We start from the raw sequence: 18,729 nt of genomic DNA, 5'->3' as shown, positions 1-18,729 counted from the left end.
TGCCTGGCGCTGCTTGGTAATTCAAATAAATAAATAATAATGAGATTTATAAAATGGATAATTACATTTTTTAGTTACTTAAGGAATTTTTTTAAATGTATTTTTAATTATAGTGCTGTGTACAAAACATACAATTGTTTTTCCAGTTCCCACTCTGGAGCATCCAACATAAAGCCAACCCTGTGCAAAACATGGATTTTTCGAAATTCAGTCCAGCTACTTACAATCCTGACGAATTTGGTTAAAATCAGCGCAGTTTTGAAAGGTTCAGTCCGCCATCTTGATTAAAAATGCAATCCCATTGTATCTAAAGAGACAAGAAACTGGTTCCTTGATGTCAGGAACCATCATGCTAAATGTGGTTACGATACCTTAAAGAGGCAGTCTGCGCGGCACTTTAAAAATGTTTTTGTTTTAATATATGCAGCCTTTGATTGCCTTTATTGAAAATTAATTACCTAAGCTACCAATCAATTAATTCTCCTGTGATTGATCAGCAAAGATCCTGCTTCCCAGGGTACACTAAATGGCAGGTTATATCCACCCTTCAGTAAGTAATACAAGAATACATTGTAGCGGAGTTACACTAAAGGTAACATTACCTATTGTTACCGTTTGCAGCTCAAACTGCAGGGAATATTGGCAACACTATCACAAACAGGAAAGTGTTACAAATATCTTGCACTGCTGGCAAAGTCTGTTAAAACCTGCTATAGAAATCAAAAGATGCTCAGTATTTTAAAACTAATTAAAAATGGCATTAAGAGTTGAATTTTTTTTTAAGTGCTAAATATTATCTAATACTACAGAACTGATTAAAAAAAAACACGTAGGATATAGTATTGAGGTGACCAGATAATACAATATACAAACAACGTTTCAAAATATATACAGGCATACCCCGCATTAACGTACGCAATGGGACCGGAGCATGTATGTAAAGTGAAAATGTACTTACTCGCGAGTGTACTTAAAGTGAGTGTCCTTAAAGCGGGGTATGCCTGTAGTAGATTGTACTTTTTGCAGTTTAAGTTAAGAACCTAAAAACTGTCACATGAATTAATAACCTACATTTAAATACAACCACTGAAATAGCAGAGGACGTTTGAGTGAGAGGTTTTCCCTTTTTTTAAACTCCATAACATTTTAGTTTGTGGCACTAAACCTGTGGAAATACTTGGTACTTCAGACATAAAAACAGCATGAGTGAAAGTCGAATATCACAATGCTCAAAGTAATTATGTTTCATACACCTCAGCATATTTCAGGAAGACAAGTGTACCAATCCTCTATATTTAGTCTAACCCTGTAGCAGAGACATGTTACAGAACTAATCAGTACAACTTACCAAGTATGAAAAATACTGTGTATGAAATATATACAGTCAGTCATTCTTGTAGAAACCGCAGTGTTTAAAATTGCTATGTATATTGAATTGTTGCTTGTATATAGAATAAACACTTATGGAAACTCAGAGAAACAATGTAAACAACATACCATTTATTTCACAAAACGTTTTTGGTAGAAAAAGTATTTTCACTTTGAAAAATAAAAAATATACAACGATTGACTAATATTTTGGAGAAAACCCAGGAGTCTGGTGATATTTCACTGCTGGATTAACAAAGGGGAGTCAATTTAGGTGTACAGTATGTGGAAGTGGGCTATGAAGAACACTTAATTTATTTTGACCAGGAGTAGGTATGAGGTATTTTCAATACTCAAGTAAACATTCCTAGTCACTCCCTATTTTTTTTTTTCTTAGAGTTTTTCCCTTTTTGAAAAAATATATGAGCCGTCTGGATCTCTGTACTGCAGATATGACAAAATTCCCATTTTGCAAAGAAAAGCATGGGTACTTGTAACTCATTCGTTGTTGCTGGTGTGTCCTGTTTTTGCATAGATTGGCAGCCACACAGAGCCTGAGGAAGTGCCGTACTTGTTTCTAACATTGCGACTTATAACAAGATGAATACAACCACAGTAATATACAACAATCAACAGAAAGTATGGCATAGAGAAATCTTTTTCGATGCATACTCTTAGTTTTTAGAAACCGAGATAGCTGCAATGCTAACAGAACTATAAAAATGGCAATGTTTAGGATTAAAAAAAGTTTAGTGTAGGAGGCAGAAATTGATGTGGACCCACTGCGAGTTGTTAGCATGTGTGGGGGCACATATCTACTTAATGAATTGCTTTTGTGCTTTACATATGGTTCATCTACAAAATCCAAAAGGTCTTTCATTTCTTCATCTTCATTGACTGGCTGTTCACTCTGAGCACGAGCCATAGCTTTTTGGCGGGTCTGCTTCTCATTTACCTCTATTTGTGCAAAAATGTCTGGAACAGCATTAATAAACTTGTTTCTTGTTCCCTTTTTGATTTTTTTGGTCTTGCCTTGCTGCTTCTGCTGCTGAGATATGGCAAATATCTTTTCAATGGCCTCCTCTGTGTTTCTTTTATCTGAAAATCTAAGCAGCCGCTCAGCAGTCTTTCTAAAACCTGCTGTATTCCTGACATGAGATAGGATTTGTGTCTCCATTTGCTGAAAAACAGGCTTGAAGTGCTGCAGATTCTGTTCAACAATTGTGACATAGTCTTTAACTTCCATTGGTGGGGAACTCATGACTGAAGAGCTCTTATCAAACACTATTTTCTGTCTGTCTGCAACTACCGTAGCAAAGATTGATTGGCTGGGCGCTTCTCCTGTGAAGAGATAAACAGCATATGCATGCTCGCTGGTTGCAAGGTACACATCCACTTGCTGGTAATCTCCATGGACACTAAAGCTCTGAACTTCAACAGAGGGTCCAATGAAAAGATACACTGCTCTTGTGATTGGTTTCCTGAGATGGGTTGTGACATTCACATAATTGGTTCCATTGTATGGATAACCCTGTGGGTATGATCTTGATGTAATGACAGCTTTCTCACTAATGCCAGTGTCATCCATCCAGTACATTTTATACATTCCGTCTTTGTGCCTGAGAATTGCCCCATGGATACCATCAATAGCGGTCTCCTCAAAAGGCATGTCCACATTGTGGAAAAAGCTGGATGTCGCTTGCAGAGTGCTACCATGTTCTAGGTGAATATGGTCTACAAGAAGTAACAGCTGTGGGTGGAGTAGAACCAGATTTCTTTGAACACTTTTCAATTTCAAACCAAGACTGTAGGCGCCTACTCCTTCACCCCTGATAAAAACAACTCCACTTTTCTCCAAAGCTGCAACCACTCTTCCATGAGCGTCTGCAGCCTCACCATGCTTATATTTTAACCACTTAGAAGTACAGTCTTCCATAACTTGACCTTCCCATGGTGCAAAGCAGCTCTCGGATACAGATGGTGAAAACATTAAAACATTGTTTAAGAAAGTATATTTCGGTCCATACAATGCTTCTGTTATAAAAGGAAAACCATTAGGGGCAAACGTGAAGGAATTCTGATCTGGATGTTCATGCCCAGCATTGAAATTCCTCCATCCTTTGATCCAATCTTTGTACTTGTTGTTGTGAACAATGTCAAATATTGCACGTCCTCCAAGCTTTCCCGACTTGAAGGAAATAAACGGCCTGTTAATTTCAGCTGGTAGAGCACTCCCATAAGTCACCACTCCCCAGTCCTCAAAATAATGCAGTCGAGGAATGCCAAAATCTGGTGGGGGTACAGAATGCAAGGTTGCATCATACCTGTTAAAAAGAATTCAAAATTCAGCAAATATATCATAATATTCTACATATGTATGTACATAAAAACACAAGATCATCCATGCTTAATGAAAATCTGTACAAGTATAAAATATTTAATACAGTGCTCAATCATATCAAGATTATGGGCATATAAACCCTCATAGTAAGAGCGGTTTTAAGTAAACAGTGGTAACTGCCTTACAATAGCTACGCGAGCTTATGTGTTTCATAGGATTTACTAAAAAAGTGAGGTGATTTAATATAGCTCAAGTTTGCAGAAGTTTTACTGCAACGCAGGTCAAGCAATTTGAAAACCTATACGACATTGGCCTAATTGAAGTAGAAACGTTATTCAAACCAGATTTACAGTAAGCAAACCGTCTTATTTATCAAAGTTTACAACAAGTTTTCATCCTAAGAAATCTTCAACGTTCCAGTCCCATCAGGCAGCAAAATAAGCACATTTCAGAGATTAGTATCTTTTCTTTCAACCAAAAAACTAATTCTATAGTCATGTTTTACTATTTTTAAAAAAAATTATTATTAAGAAATGCATTCATCAAACTAAACATCATCGCCATTAGGTTTTCTTGCAAGTCAATCTTAAATTATTTTCTGCAAAGACTCTACTGCCATTTGTATTCATATACTAAATGATTTAGCTAGTTTATAGCCAACTTGTAAATAGAATATGATAAAATGTATTCATCTTGCTCTTCAAATTAGTTTTCCAAAGGGGCTGAATCAATAATCAGAAGGGTGACAAGCTTATTGTAATTTAATGTGTGTTGCATTACAAGACTTTTAAATTATTATATTACAAAACATTTATAAGATCTGTACATATATTTTCATTACCTTAAGTGAGCATCAGTGTGAAAATTATAAGTTAGCTACATAAGCAACTGGTATGAAGTTGACAGGGGCAAAAAGTCCAAGGGCCACATCAAGTCACTTTGCAAGCCACATTTGGCCTGCCATTTGAGTAGCCCCAGTGTATTAAAAACAGTTCCCTTTCTAATTTCTCTATCTACCCATTCTGCTCTCTGACCATCACCCCTTATCATTCACCACCTCCCATTCCACTCATTCTCCTCCTACCTATTCTACTCGCTACTTGAGACATTCGCTCCATTGCCCTCTCTGCTATGGCATCTATCCTGAACACCAACCTCTCCTTTCCGCTCTCTCTCCTTCCTCTGAACCGAACAATCTTGTCAACTCTTAGAAAACTATCCTCTCCGTCTCTCTTGATATATATTCCCCTTCTCATTTCCGACACACCATCCCTCTAACGCACAGCTGTAGCTAAATTAACAAACACGCTTCCTTTGCACTTGCACTCACTTCTCTGAACGCCTTTGGAGGATTGCTCACACTCGGGCTGATTTTCTACACTATAAATTTCTCCTCTCCCGTTTTAACTCTGCTCTCTCTAAGGCCAAACAACACTACTTTTCCTCACTCATCAACAATCACAAATCCAATCCATCTTTTTCTCTGTATTTGACTCCCTCCTCTGACCTCCTCCTATTACTTCTCCTCAGGCCTTTGCTAACCATTTGAAAGGGAAGGTGGATGTTAACCACAGGGAGATAACTTCTGTCCCCTCCCCCATCTCTCTGATTCTATCTAAACATCCAAACTCCACTCTCTTTTTCTCCTGTTACAGAGCCGGAAGTTTATAAGCTAATTTTCTTTTTTCTCTCTACCACATGCCTTTTGATCCTATCCCTCCCACCTCATCAGAACACTTGCTCCTGTCTAAGTCCCACTCATATCTTGAATTTCTCCCTGTCCCCTGGCATTTTCCCCTCCTGTAAGCATGCAGTGGTCACACCTATTCTCAAAACACCCTAGACCCTACTGTACTGTATGTGCCTAACCAACGCATCACGTCACATGACCCCGTGGCATCATTTTACGCCATGTTGCCATGGCGACGCATCGCCGAAGACCCGGCAGAGAGCAGGTAAGGGAGTTAGAGGCATTTTATTTAAATGCTTTGGGGAAGAGTGCGGGGCCTCAGTAACCGCTGCACCCCCCTTCCCTACAAATTCTCGCACCCTTGCACACTGCTGAGATAGAGAATGTGAATAGAGGATGTGTGGGTGCTTTATTAATATTTTTATTCTAAACTCCCTTAGTATCCGTAAAAAAAAAACTCTCTACTGGTTCGCATTATACCTCTCCCATTGCACATTTCCAGTCTCTGTTGCCTTCGTGTCTTTATCTTCTGTTGATGTACCTCATGTCTCTGTTCTGGGACCCCTACTATTCACTATCTGCACACTATCACTTGGTGACCTCATCAACTCTTTTGGCACATGATACGCAGATCTATCCACTCCTACACCTGTAAGAGTCCCATGTCTCTGAATGCCTCCTGACTATATCCTTGTGGGTGGCACTCTGCCACCTTAAACTTAATATGGCTAAACCTAGCCCAATATCTCCCTTTTCCCTCACCGTAAATGGTTCTACCATCTATCCCATCACCAAAGCATGTTGCCTAGGAATTACATTTGACGCCTCCCTTTCCTTCTCCATTCACGACATAGCTAAAACTGGTCGCATCCTCCTCCATAGTATTGCCAAGATTTTCCCTTTGCTGTGTCAAGCTACAGCTAAAATGCTAATGAATGACTACCCTTTCCCGTGTGGATTATTGTAACACTGCGAAAAGGCATCCCTGCCTCATAACATTCTCCTTTGCAATCTATCTAAAATTCTGCTGCTAGAATAATGAATGGCTCATTCTCCCAAAACAGTATCTGCTCATCTCCTCCTTAAATCACTCTCCTGGCTTCCCATCAAGTTTTGGATCATCCACAAAAGTTCTTCTCCTTGCCTTTAAGGCTGTCCACTCATCTGCTCCTTGCTACATATCATCTTTGATCTCTCGCTATGCCCCTGCGTTCTACCGATAACTGTTTTCTTTTCACCTTCACTGCGCTCACTCGCCTTAAAACCTTTTCCCTCACTGCTCCTTACCTGTGGAAAACCCTTCCCCTCAGCATACACCAAGCACCTTCTCTCCCCACCTTTAAGACAAACCTTAAAACTCACCTCTTAAATTAAGAGCTTCAATAGCCTGCACTCATGGCTACTCTTCCACACCTACAGTCACTTCCAACAGCCATTGTGGCCAAGCATAGCCATTTACTGCACTTATTCCCTCACCTGCTGGTAAGTCTCCCATCATACCACTTAGATTGTAAACACTGGGGACGGGATTTACTTTCCTACTGTCTGATTTTGTGTGTTGCACTATTATATTGCATATATATTGTTTTTATTACAATTCCCTGCACTGTATTGTCTCTCTTGTAAAATGCTGAGTACAGCTGTGGGCGCTATATAAAGACATACCATACAGTATGCGGTGTAGCACTGAAAACAGACAGCAGATGCAACAGCCAAGTTAATTGCTTTACAAAAAAACTATTTGAATGAATTAACATTACCAAATGTGAGTCACATTTCAGTTGAAAAATATTTATTGGTCAGAGATAATTGAAATAATTAGAATCAAATTTGTTAACTTAAATAAAAAGGACTTCACAATGATGAACAGTTGGCATTGTGTAATTATCAAATGAAACCATGAGATAGCAGCAAAACAATGATATCTAATGCAGAGAGCCACATACAGTAGATCTCCAGTTACACCTCTGATGTAAAGAGATGACACGAGCAATAAATAAAGGTTTCACTTCCTTATATGTGTAACGGGTTTTCTGAACCGGCCTGACCCACCCAATCTCATATTGGCCCCTGTGGTCTAGCCAGTCCCCATTACAGTGTGATGTCTGGTGGTGCACCTGTTGGCAACAGGACTCCTGAGTCTCCCGCATGATGGTGTGTGGGGATTGGCCAACCCAGACAGGCAGCTGAGGCAGTGTGCTGAGTCCTACCTATATCCAGTGCAGCGCCTCCACCTCATCAGGATCCCAGCGTGAGCTTGTGGATGGTCCTGGTGAGGAACTCCTCTGTGGTGCAGCCCCCTGTGTAATCACTCCACACTTACACACGAGGGTTTCTTTTATCAGCAACATCTTTATTGCACGGTGGGCAAGCTGCCCTCCACAATGGGTGTTCTTAGCCTCCCATGTTCACCGCACTTCCCTTTGAAAGGTATGTCTTCCCTTAATTGGTGGATTCCCTATCTCCCCTTAGGGAGATAGTCCCTGTGCCAGGTCCCTGGTCACAGTCTTATAAGCTGTCTCCTCCCAAGCCTGCACTCAGACTTGCTCCTTGTCTCATAGCTCTTACATAACTTTCCAACAGCTTCTGAACTCCTCCTCTAACAACTAACTTTTGAACAGTGCTGTGCCTTATGTATCCTCTGGGGGCTGACACATCTCTGACATCACTAATCATGGATGCAGAGCACGTGACCACTCCCATCCATACATAGGGCACCTCACCAGGGTGTGAGGGCAAACCTCCATACTTACTGCTGGCATGCCCATAACTTACCAGGCCTTACTGTCAGCAGGAGAGATGACTGCAGCCATTTTACAGAATGGTTACATTCTCCCCCTGGTGAATCCCACCGTCCCCGGCTGGGACCTAAATTTAAAGTACCTTTCTTCAGGAAGCACTGTAAATGAATGACACACATAATTAGTCACAACATTACAGTACATATCTTCATCATACATAATAACAGATACATCCTAACATAGATGTATAACAACCAGGATTACTCCCTTATGGAGTATCCATTAGAGGTACTACCATACCCTCTTAAGGTGGCCTACGCACAGCATGGTCCACTGGGTTTAGAGCAGCAATGCTGTAACACTCTGGGTGACATACCGGACACCCACAAACAGCCCATAACTCTGGCCTGGATGCTAGTGGACTGAGAGGATCATGCCCATACACTTCCTTAAGGCATTTCCTGGAAATGTAAGACCTCTTTTCTTGATTACACCACTTCTCATCTAACCCACCAGGATCCCAATCCTCTAGAGAGCTATCAGTATCCCAATCTTCTATGGAACTATCAGAATCCCAATTTTCTATGGAACTATCAGAATCCCAATTTTCTTCCCCCTCATCGGTACTATATCCCCTATCCTCATCAGTGGAACCCATTTCAAACTCAATTTCTCCCTCCATGAGGGGCTCAGGGACGTATGGGTATTCCAGGCCATGCGAGTGTTTGTACTTGGCTATAATAGCCCTCTCAGCCCGGCTGCTCCTAGTCAGCTCTGCGTTCCCTGCCCTCCCTGGCAACACCCATGACAGGGGCTCATCTGTGTCCACGGGGTCAGATAATATCCCAGGCCCCATAGGCTCTATATTATGCTGACATATCTGAAACCATCGTTCCTGCATCTCCCTCTTCCTCTGGGCCGGTGTAAATTCCCCCACCGCCCACCAATAGTCCACTACGTCCTCTTTCTGTAGTAAGAACCGTGTGCGGTCCATCCACCCCACGTATCCCTCAAATAAGGGAGCCCACCATCGGGTCTCCTTACGTTCCTCAGACCCCCACTCTAGTGAGTCCCCCTCCTCTGTATCCCCCCAAGAAGATACCCCAGAGGTCCATGATGAAAGAGGCCTAGACCACCTCTCTTGTTCGGAGCTATCCTGAGACTTAACTACGGCCACACTGGGTACCCATCGGGACTCGGATACTTTTCCCAACTGCCCTCCACCCCTCGACCCACCATCAGAGGCATAGCTGTTCAGTCTCTCCCCAGTCCGTTCCTCACCGATTCCCTGGGACCCTTCCGACACTCCCAAACTGGATGTGGACCCACAGGAAAAGGTGACAGGGACAGGGGCTTTAGCTAGGGCATGGGGTTGGGTATAGGGACAGGAAATGGGCATCCGCGGGGTTCCGTCCCGCTCTCTGCCTTCGGATAGTACCGTATCATTGTGCGGACGTGCCGCTGGTTGGGCCTCACCCGTCTCAGCTCTCCTCGCAGCCTGCCAGCTCTTTGTTGACACAGGTGATCGGGAAGCACTGCCCGATCGCCGAGGCGTTGTGGTTCTCTCTCTGGTCGTTCAGTTACCTCCGCCGGAAGTGACGTTATCACCGGAACCGGATACTCCGCCATCTTGCGATGGATCCCCATGCGGGATCTCTTCCTCCACAACGACATCCGCCGCCGGAAGTGATGGTTCTGCTCTCCGCTCGGGCCTGGGCTAGGCCTTCCTCCGCCGTTGCCACCACCGGCGCCTGTGGAGGGTAAGGATGTGTCTCACCGCTCCGTCGGCTCGGGATGGTTCTTCCTCCTTCCGCGCTGTAAGTCAACATGGCCGTGGGACTCCGCCGCTCCGGTTGTCTCCGCACAGGCGATCTCGGCACCTCGAGACTCCGCTCCGCTGCGACACAGGTAAGTGCTGGTTCTTTTGCAGCAACGCTGTATTGGTCCGCCGGTAGGCGCATCTCCACCGTCGTTAGAGTCGCTTGTTCCTCTTTCGAGGAGCCGAACTTCGACTCGGGGAGTGGCACTTCCGCAGGGGACCAACGGCGAGGTTCCGGGTTCTCACCGCGGTTATAGACCCCTTTCTCTCTAGGCTCCGTTGCGATCATTAGGAGCGATCCCCATTCTCCGGGATCAACTGGTTCGGTGCAGGCCGCACGCGGGGCTTCAGCCGTCAGCATGGCTGTGTCCGCTCCCGCCTTGACTACCAGGGAGCCTCCTGGCAATAAATAGGGATATACCCCAATGTCCATCTCGCTTTTGGTAGTGCTGGTTACAGGAGACACTTTGCACAGTGGTCTCTCCTGTTCACCAGCTCCTCGCAACTGTGGGACAGGAAGCTCACATCCAGCTCCTCCCTCAGACAACTCGGGTCTTGCCTGGCAGAGATAGAGACCCCTCCCCCTGGTGAATATTTGGGGAGGGTCCCACAACGGAATAGGATGCCCCGGCACAGGGGCTGAACTTTTCACAGTCCTGGGGGGCGTGGCCTCCGAATTCGCACCATTACCCCCAACAGGGTGGGGTTCCTCTTTCGCCGCCAATTCCAGATGGTTTCTTTCAGCTGCCTTGCGTGCAAAATACCCTTCCTTTTTGCACACAACTCCAGCTGCCGGAACTATTTCTGGTAATTGCACCGTCGGCTCACCAGCTCCTGGATCCACTGGACCCATGCCCACGGGGCATAACTGGAAGCCACCCCCCCTGGTTGAGATTAGGGGAGGGTCCCATAGATTTATCGGGTGACCCAGCACTGGGGCTGAATTAGTCACTGTCCATGAGGGCGCGGCTGCAGCTTTCGCGCCATACCCCCCATCAGGGCGGGGTTTCCCTGTTGGCGCCACTCCTGGCCAACTCTCTGCAAGTCCCGAATTTGCAGAATTTTCTGCAACTGGCCCACGCGGTCTCCCAGGGAGGCGGGAGCCTCCATTTTGTAAATCCTGTTCTCCAGATACAATCTCAACGTCCTCGCTACTATCATTCAGGGTAGCACCCCGCGGCCCTAGGCAGGGCCAAAACGGTGTGGCTACAGCTTTCGCTCTACTCCATAGCAGGCTTGTAAAAGACATTTCAGCAACAGCTTGCTCTTCAGTGGGACGCACGCCACGTGTGCTTTCCCCGTCAGCCTCCGGTCGCCATCTTGGACTATCTGCACCGCGTGGACCCTCCATTCTTTCGGTCGCCATTCTCTCGTAGCAGTTATCGTACATGGGGCTCCGCTCTGCGGGGCAGCCACCACACCGGTACAATAAAGATTTCCCTGATGCACCACCATGTGTACCTGATGTAGGCTGGACTCGTGTATGCACTACCTCAGGCTAGGCTCACTCTCTCAGTGTCTGCTGTATCTCCTTCCTCCCAGTCTGTGCTCCTTTCGGTAAGTGGTCTGGAATGGGCTAGAGTACTCTGGGGCTTCCATGCAGTACTGGGGCGTCTACCTGTCTTGGTAGCCTAGCGCAGACCCTCTCCAGGATTCCTGACCACGTTAACAGGCTATCCCTTCTGGCATCCTACCAACTAGCACTACCTCAAGGTGACTAGGACAGCTATAGCCTGGCTCCAAACCCCCCACTCCTTTCAGGCCCCTAGGTCATCCCTGTGAACTGACATACGCCATCAGCCCCCTGACTACCCCTAGGTCCGTCCCAACGCAGCACAGAGTGGCAGCAGACACTTCTCCCTGTTTCCTAGTGTGCCTAGCAAAAGCCTGTCCTGTTGACAGGTCATCTCAGCAGCGCCTCCAATTGTAACGGGTTTTCTGAACCGGCCTGACCCACCCAATCTCATATTGGCCCCTGTGGTCTAGCCAGTCCCCATTACAGTGTGATGTCTGGTGGTGCACCTGTTGGCAACAGGACTCCTGAGTCTCCCGAATGATGGTGTGTGGGGATTGGCCAACCCAGACAGGCAGCTGAGGTAGTGTGCTGAGTCCTACCTATATCCAGTGCAGCGCCTCCACCTCATCAGGATCCCAGCGTGAGCTTGTGGATGGTCCTGGTGAGGAACTCCTCTGTGGTGCAGCCCCCTGTGTAATCACTCCACACTTACACACAAGGGTTTCTTTTATCAGCAACATCTTTATTGCACGGTGGGCAAGCTGCCCTCCACAATGGGTGTTCTTAGCCTCCCATGTTCACCGCACTTCCCTTTGAAAGGTATGTCTTCCCTTAATTGGTGGATTCCCTATCTCCCCTTAGGAAGATAGTCCCTGTGCCAGGTCCCTGGTCACAGTCTTATAAGCTGTCTCCTCCCAAGCCTGCACTCAGACTTGCTCCTTGTCTCATAGCTCTTACATAACCTTCCAACAGCTTCTGAACTCCTCCTCTAACAACTAACTTTTGAACAGTGCTGTGCCTTATGTATCCTCTGGGGGCTGACTCATCTCTGACATCACTAATCATGGATTCAGAGCACGTGACCACTCCCATCCATACATAGGGCACCTCACCAGGGTGTGAGGGCAAACCTCCATAATTACTGCTGGCATGCCCATAACTTACCAGGCCTTACTGTCAGCAGGAGAGATGACTGCAGCTATTTTACAGCATGGTTACATATGCTTTGTTACTTAAGAAATATTAGTGATAATGAAACTCAATACAACGTTACACATTGAAAATTGAATCTACCGGGGACTAGTGAAATGACACGATAGCCATGCTCCCCTCTGGTGTGCAGCAAATTTTAAAAAGTGCTCGCTTCTCCTGCTGGCGCAATGTGTAATGTGCAATGTGTATGTCCTGCTGCATCACGCCACGGGTTGCAATAACGTTGACTACATCTGTAACAGCAAATGCATTAGAAGATCTTGGATAAAGTGATTTTCCCCAGGACTATTTGCTTGAATGGTGTCGCTTAGAAATATTGTATTATGGATTTACCATCAAACTGTTAATAACGGGCGCTACATCTCTATTCCAAATTATTTTTAGGAACAATGTTTTGTGCTACCTCCAGTTTGCCAATGTTATAGTGACATCTCGGGATGGGCAGTTGCCTACTGGAAACTGGGAAGTAATGTTTAATTTACAAAAATGGATGTAATCTTTTTGAGAATGTGCAGAAGATCTGAAAAATCAGCACTTTGATAAACGGTGGTTTATATTTAATGTGCTTTATTTATACAAAATCTTTCCTTTACTCTTTAGGTAAATGCTGATACCACGTAAATTAATTTGAGTAAATCATGAATATCCAATAGTTTAGAACAACTGAATCATAACCCAAACTGGTTGCATAGGTATTATCGAAATAATAACTGCACAGAAAGGAGACAACTAATGTCATGCTGGGATAGGACATTTCTAAGCACAAATATTAAGAAACATATTTGTAGACTATTTCAAGGAGATAGAATAGTAGAAACTTCTTTATACAGTGGAGGTACATATGGGTCGTACATTTTTAAAAGTCCTTGTCAAACAAGTTTCCAGTCTACACAAGACTAAAACCAGGGTATGACTGATTAAGAGAATGGCAAGGGTTACTTGGTGACTGGGATAGCAACTATAGGGAAAAACACTTTTTTGTACAAAAGGAAGGCGACTATAGCTTTCTTTTTGTCCCGATGTCTAAATCAGTGACTATGGTGTCTAACAGGGTTTATCAAACAGAGATTTGGATAGATCCAGTGACTGCATGTTTTTATCGGCTTAGCACCTTTTACTTGAATCCTCACACAAGCAGTTGGATTAGAGAAGTGTACATATGTTGTGCCAATTAATCATCTTCTTACCAAAGAAACTCTGTGTGGAGTGTACACCAACGCTGCCCTTTGGCTGCAGTTCCAGGCCCTTCCTGCACCCGGTTTGTTTGGATCTGTTCAGCCAGCCAGTTGCCACTTCCATTTCGCAACACAAATTTGTCCAGAAACACCAACTGGCTCTCAGGGCCATAGAACCAGTTGTAATTAGAATCTGCGATGGCTACAGATCTCTGAAACCCTAAAAATGAAGTAGAGAGAATACATGAATAGAACAGACCGGAGAACATATTAGTTAAATGAAATCAGAGTGTCACATAAATCCAGTTCTATGAATGTAATTATCTTTAAATCAATGGCCAAGTGTGATTGTAAAATATATACAGTATGATGTCTGTAGAAGTATCACTTGTGCAGGTTGATACAAAGTCCCATTATATTGTTCTTTTATGCGCATCTCTCTTAATTTTACTAATTGTAAAAGAAATGTGTAGAACGTTTAGACATACCGGCTAAGTAAGCGGAAAACCCAAACCCACTACACATACACACACTTGTATTATTTGGAGTGCTACTGGGTTTGCAACCTAATGTATACAGTACAAGAGACAAAAACGGCCCAATGCTACATCCAATGAGACACATTTAGTACATTATGTATTTTATATAGATTCATTTCCCCAATAAATATAGGTCATTTACTGTAGCTCAATACTTTGACCAAAGTATTTTAAGCCTGCAACCACGTCACGGTAAACCCATTTCAGCAGGTCCTACACTACCAATATTATACTGTCATATGTATTGTTTTCACTGCAAAGAGACTTGGAAACAAAATGCTGCAGCCAACAGCATGAGGTGCGTGACATATATGCCATGTCATAAACCCAATGCTGTTGACTGACGTATTTTGTTTCTTCTCTCTATGCAGTGGAAGAAATACATGACAGTATAAAAATAATAATAATAATAATAATAAATAGCTGAGGGCTTAAAATATTTTGGCCAACGTATTGAACTAAATGACCCATATTTATGAAGACATAGATAAAATACATAATGTACTAAATAATTTGTCATACTGGATGTAGCATTGGGGCCTTTTTTCCTCATGTGCAGAACGTGACAGAGGTGGATGAGTGAAAGCAGTCTACAAACAAAATAGCTGTAGTTCCGACATGCTCTGTTCATTGTAAACCACAAATTACTCAATCAGAATGTAAAAAATGTTTTAAATTCTGGTGTAAGTCATTTTATACAAACCATATAGGGAAAATGTATTAGGCCATACCTTGTTTCTTCCCAGATGAATGTTTTTCCCAACTAACCTTTTAAATAAGTCACAAAATGTATTTAGAACCCAATTCAGTGTTTCTGTAGGTATTTGTGAATAGTGAATGAAACCACTTGTAAGAACTGTTTCTTTTAGAAAGATGAATGAATTTTCTGGCTAGAGAGCCAGATACAACTGTGCACTTTAAAAGGTATCCTGAACAGACAACTACAGTACAAAGGTATAGTTTATCAGTCATTGAATGTGTCCACATAAACATATCAACTGTTACATTTATTTTCCAAGATGCCCAGCAAAATAAATAAAAAGGATTAAAAAAAAAAGAAAGATACACAGAAAGATAAACTTTCCACCATTCAGATCAACCTATTTTGCCTTCCAAAAACGTACTCTGCAAAGTATGGGGGAATCCACAAAAGGTGATGAATTTAATAATACAGACACAAGAATAATAATACACAATTAAATGTATTAAATGGAAGCAAAAATAAGTCATAGTTGCAAAGTCCCAAATTCTGTGAGAAATGCAGATACAGTATATATTTTTAGAATGTATAAAAAAATTAGGAAACCACATGCAGGCATATGAAGAAAAAAAATGAACGTAACTTCAAATGCAGATGGACCATTTGATTTTGCCAAAATCCCTTACCTGGCAGGACAGTTCTGTACATAAATGCAAAGTGCTGTTTCAGCCACGGGTGGTTGAAGTGATTGATGTCAAAGTGCCTTTGGACAAGAAACATGTACTGAAAGAGAGATCTGGTGGTGTAGCTGCCATAAGCCACTCCTTCATACAGGGACCCATCCGTAACATCATTTAATAGAACAATAGACTTTTCCATGATTGTTAGAACTTGTTTTGTCCAGAAGTAGGCTTCTTGCAGATATCCTAAGAAATATATACAAACATAAAACTTATGTAATCACAAATAAGGTATCACAACAAACTATAGACGTCATACAGTAGAACATTGGCATCACATCTCCCCCCCACCCCTCCTATAAATATTGCACATATTGATGTACTTACAGTCCTTTTTTATTTCTTTGATAGCGGTTCTTGATTTTATTGACGTTAGTACCTTGTTTTGCACACACAGTGGAAGAGAAACCACAATTCCACTTCTGTATTTTACATTAAGTTTGTTCCAATTGTATTTGATTGGGGATATAAAAAGGTATATTTTATGAGAGCTAGTGTGTAAATTGAGACGGTTATACAAACGATAGTATAACAAGTCACAAAAACATTTTACCAGCCTAATCGTTAAGTGGCAAATTACAAATATATTAGGAGATTGAAAAGTCTTCAAAGCATAATTTGTTACTTTGGGCTGCTAATAAATCACAACTGCTAAATATATAAAACTAATTTCTGAAATTTAAGACAGCATTGTGGTGATAAATACGGTGATAAAAATGTATCTGTTTACTTTTGTTTATAACGCACAAATTCATAATTAAGACTAGATAGACCAGCAGATTCCATCAGAGATTAAGAATGTTCATAGGAATAAAAAGAATTCTCTAGATTTATGGGTATATCATGTTATTGCAGTGTCGTCGTCTTTGTAAGGTTTTCAATAGCAGATGTGATATACTGTAATCTGAAAAGCAAGGGTCCAAAATATAAGGCCTGTGTGCAAAAAGTTTGTTGTCCGATTATACATTAAGAGGGACACGTTGAGAAATGTATAAAAGTTTACCACGTCTGAATACATTTGCTAGTATTTATTAGACATACCAAAGACCAGGAAACACAATCTATTCATAGAGTTTGAAGGCTTGTGAACTCCCTTGGCAGAGGTGGGTTGCTCTTGGTTTCCAAACAGTTAAACAAATGTTTTGTAAGGTAAAAGATTGCTACGTTTCATTTATAACTCCTTGCTTATAACAATATCTTTCAGCCTTACGTGAAACTACTTACTAATACATCTTAGAAATGGTTGTAAGAATGAACTACATTATCTGACCTAAAATATTCCCATTGGATTTCCCATTCAGCTGACTGGTCTAAAATGGATTTCACCTTTTATGTAAATCCAGCATCATGAAGAATTGAGTGGACATGAAGTGTTAGGTACTTATTCCTTTGGAAATGGCAATAATAAAAACTTATAATTCTGCTATGCAACACGTCTTTCTGCTCAGTGTCTCACTAAACAATAAGCCCTGCTGCTCACTATTTGTTGTACCAGCTGAATAAAAAAATAAAAATAAAAATTCGGGTAAAAATATAAGCTGCTGTTAAAAAAAAAAAAAAAAATCCTCTACCAACATGCATTTTTTGTTGATTGCACTGAACATGCATTTTGTATTCCAACAGAGAGATTGTTGTAGAATGTAAATGGCCATAAGGTGTCTTATGGAATGACACCTCTTTGTAAATATGATCCTCCATCTCATACGCTCCATTGGGAAAAGATGAAATATGTGTTCTATCAAGGTACAGTATCAAGGAAACACAAATCAAGTGTTTTGTGTTTCCAATATCACTGAAAACTAGGAGCTGCATTACAAAAAAATGGATAAATACAAATGTTCTGCTTACGTATATTTAAAAAAAATGAATTCAACTTTAAACTGTTTCCAGTATGAAATAATCGCAAAGAAGAATCCTAGGATTAAAGCGGAGCACAGCGAGAGGAAAAGGGACCAGCAAGTTGTGGGTTAAAAATATTATTTATTAAAGACCCTGGTATCGGGAACAAACACCCTGACGCGTTTCGGGCAAAAAAGTGACCTTTATCAAAGAGATGATTCGCGTCTCCTCCCTCTCAGTGTCTTATAGAAGGCTCCCCGCCCACATAGATTCATGACACTGCGTCAATTTGGCGCTGTAAATCAATATCATTGGTCAGATTCTCCTCCAATAGGATCACTGAATTCAGTAGGAGCGTCTCATGTGGAAGAGGAGTGACGCGTAGACCTTGCAGTCTCACGAGCAGCTCCCCGCCAACAAGCAAAGGTGACGCTGTATAAATTAGAAGTGAAAGCATATTACATAGATCTAAATAATCAGGCTCTACTCCAATCAAATCTCTGTAACCAACGAATGCGAGGAGTCCGAAAAAGGCTGGTGATAGGGGTAAAACATATAACATGAAAGAAATATAGACACAAAAACAATAAAGGAAAACAATAACAAATATTAAAAACAGATAAAATAAATCTGCGAATCGTAATCTAGAATAGGTGAGGAACAAAGAAAGAAGAAAGAATACAAAGATGAATGCAACTTATTTCATATCTAAAAAGTCACATAAATATACTTAAGGAATCAGCAATTATTGTAGATGACGCTGTCCTATATGTATCTATCTATTTCAAGTGCATCATACTGACGGAAGGATAGAGGGGGAATGCATATCAAATTGAAAATAAAAGTGATAGTCACAGTATACATTAATATCCCTGGAGAGAATGGTCAATATAAACAATTTACAGGTTAATAACCCACTTACAAATATTCCAAGCATAAAGAATATATTATATATATTATATATATATAAATATATATATATTATATATATATATATATATATATATATATATATTCAGGTATGGAGATTAGCACTCACGGTTTTGTTG

General features: G+C 41.9%; 1 protein-coding gene across 3 annotated transcripts in view; it reads right to left on the bottom strand.

Annotated features, from left to right (window-relative positions):
• Positions 1-1,485: 1,485 nt before the first annotated feature.
• The window catches only part of DSE (dermatan sulfate epimerase), a 93,234-nt gene continuing 75,990 nt past the window's right edge, over positions 1,486-18,729 (bottom strand). For all 3 annotated transcript variants that reach the window (XM_075597667.1, XM_075597668.1, XM_075597669.1), the window contains 3 exons: positions 15,788-16,027; positions 13,875-14,082; positions 1,486-3,692 (listed from right to left, as the gene is read on the bottom strand). In XM_075597667.1, the coding sequence (XP_075453782.1) occupies positions 1,946-3,692; positions 13,875-14,082; positions 15,788-16,027 (2,195 nt within the window). In that variant the 3' untranslated portion in view covers positions 1,486-1,945. The remainder of the gene's footprint in view (positions 3,693-13,874; positions 14,083-15,787; positions 16,028-18,729) is intronic.

Source organism: Ascaphus truei, chromosome 4, assembly GCF_040206685.1.
Source record: "Ascaphus truei isolate aAscTru1 chromosome 4, aAscTru1.hap1, whole genome shotgun sequence".
In the NCBI taxonomy this organism is placed as follows: Eukaryota; Metazoa; Chordata; class Amphibia; order Anura; family Ascaphidae; genus Ascaphus; species Ascaphus truei.
The sequence above is the reverse complement of the archived record's forward strand: the minus strand, read 5'-3'. Positions and strand labels throughout refer to the sequence as shown.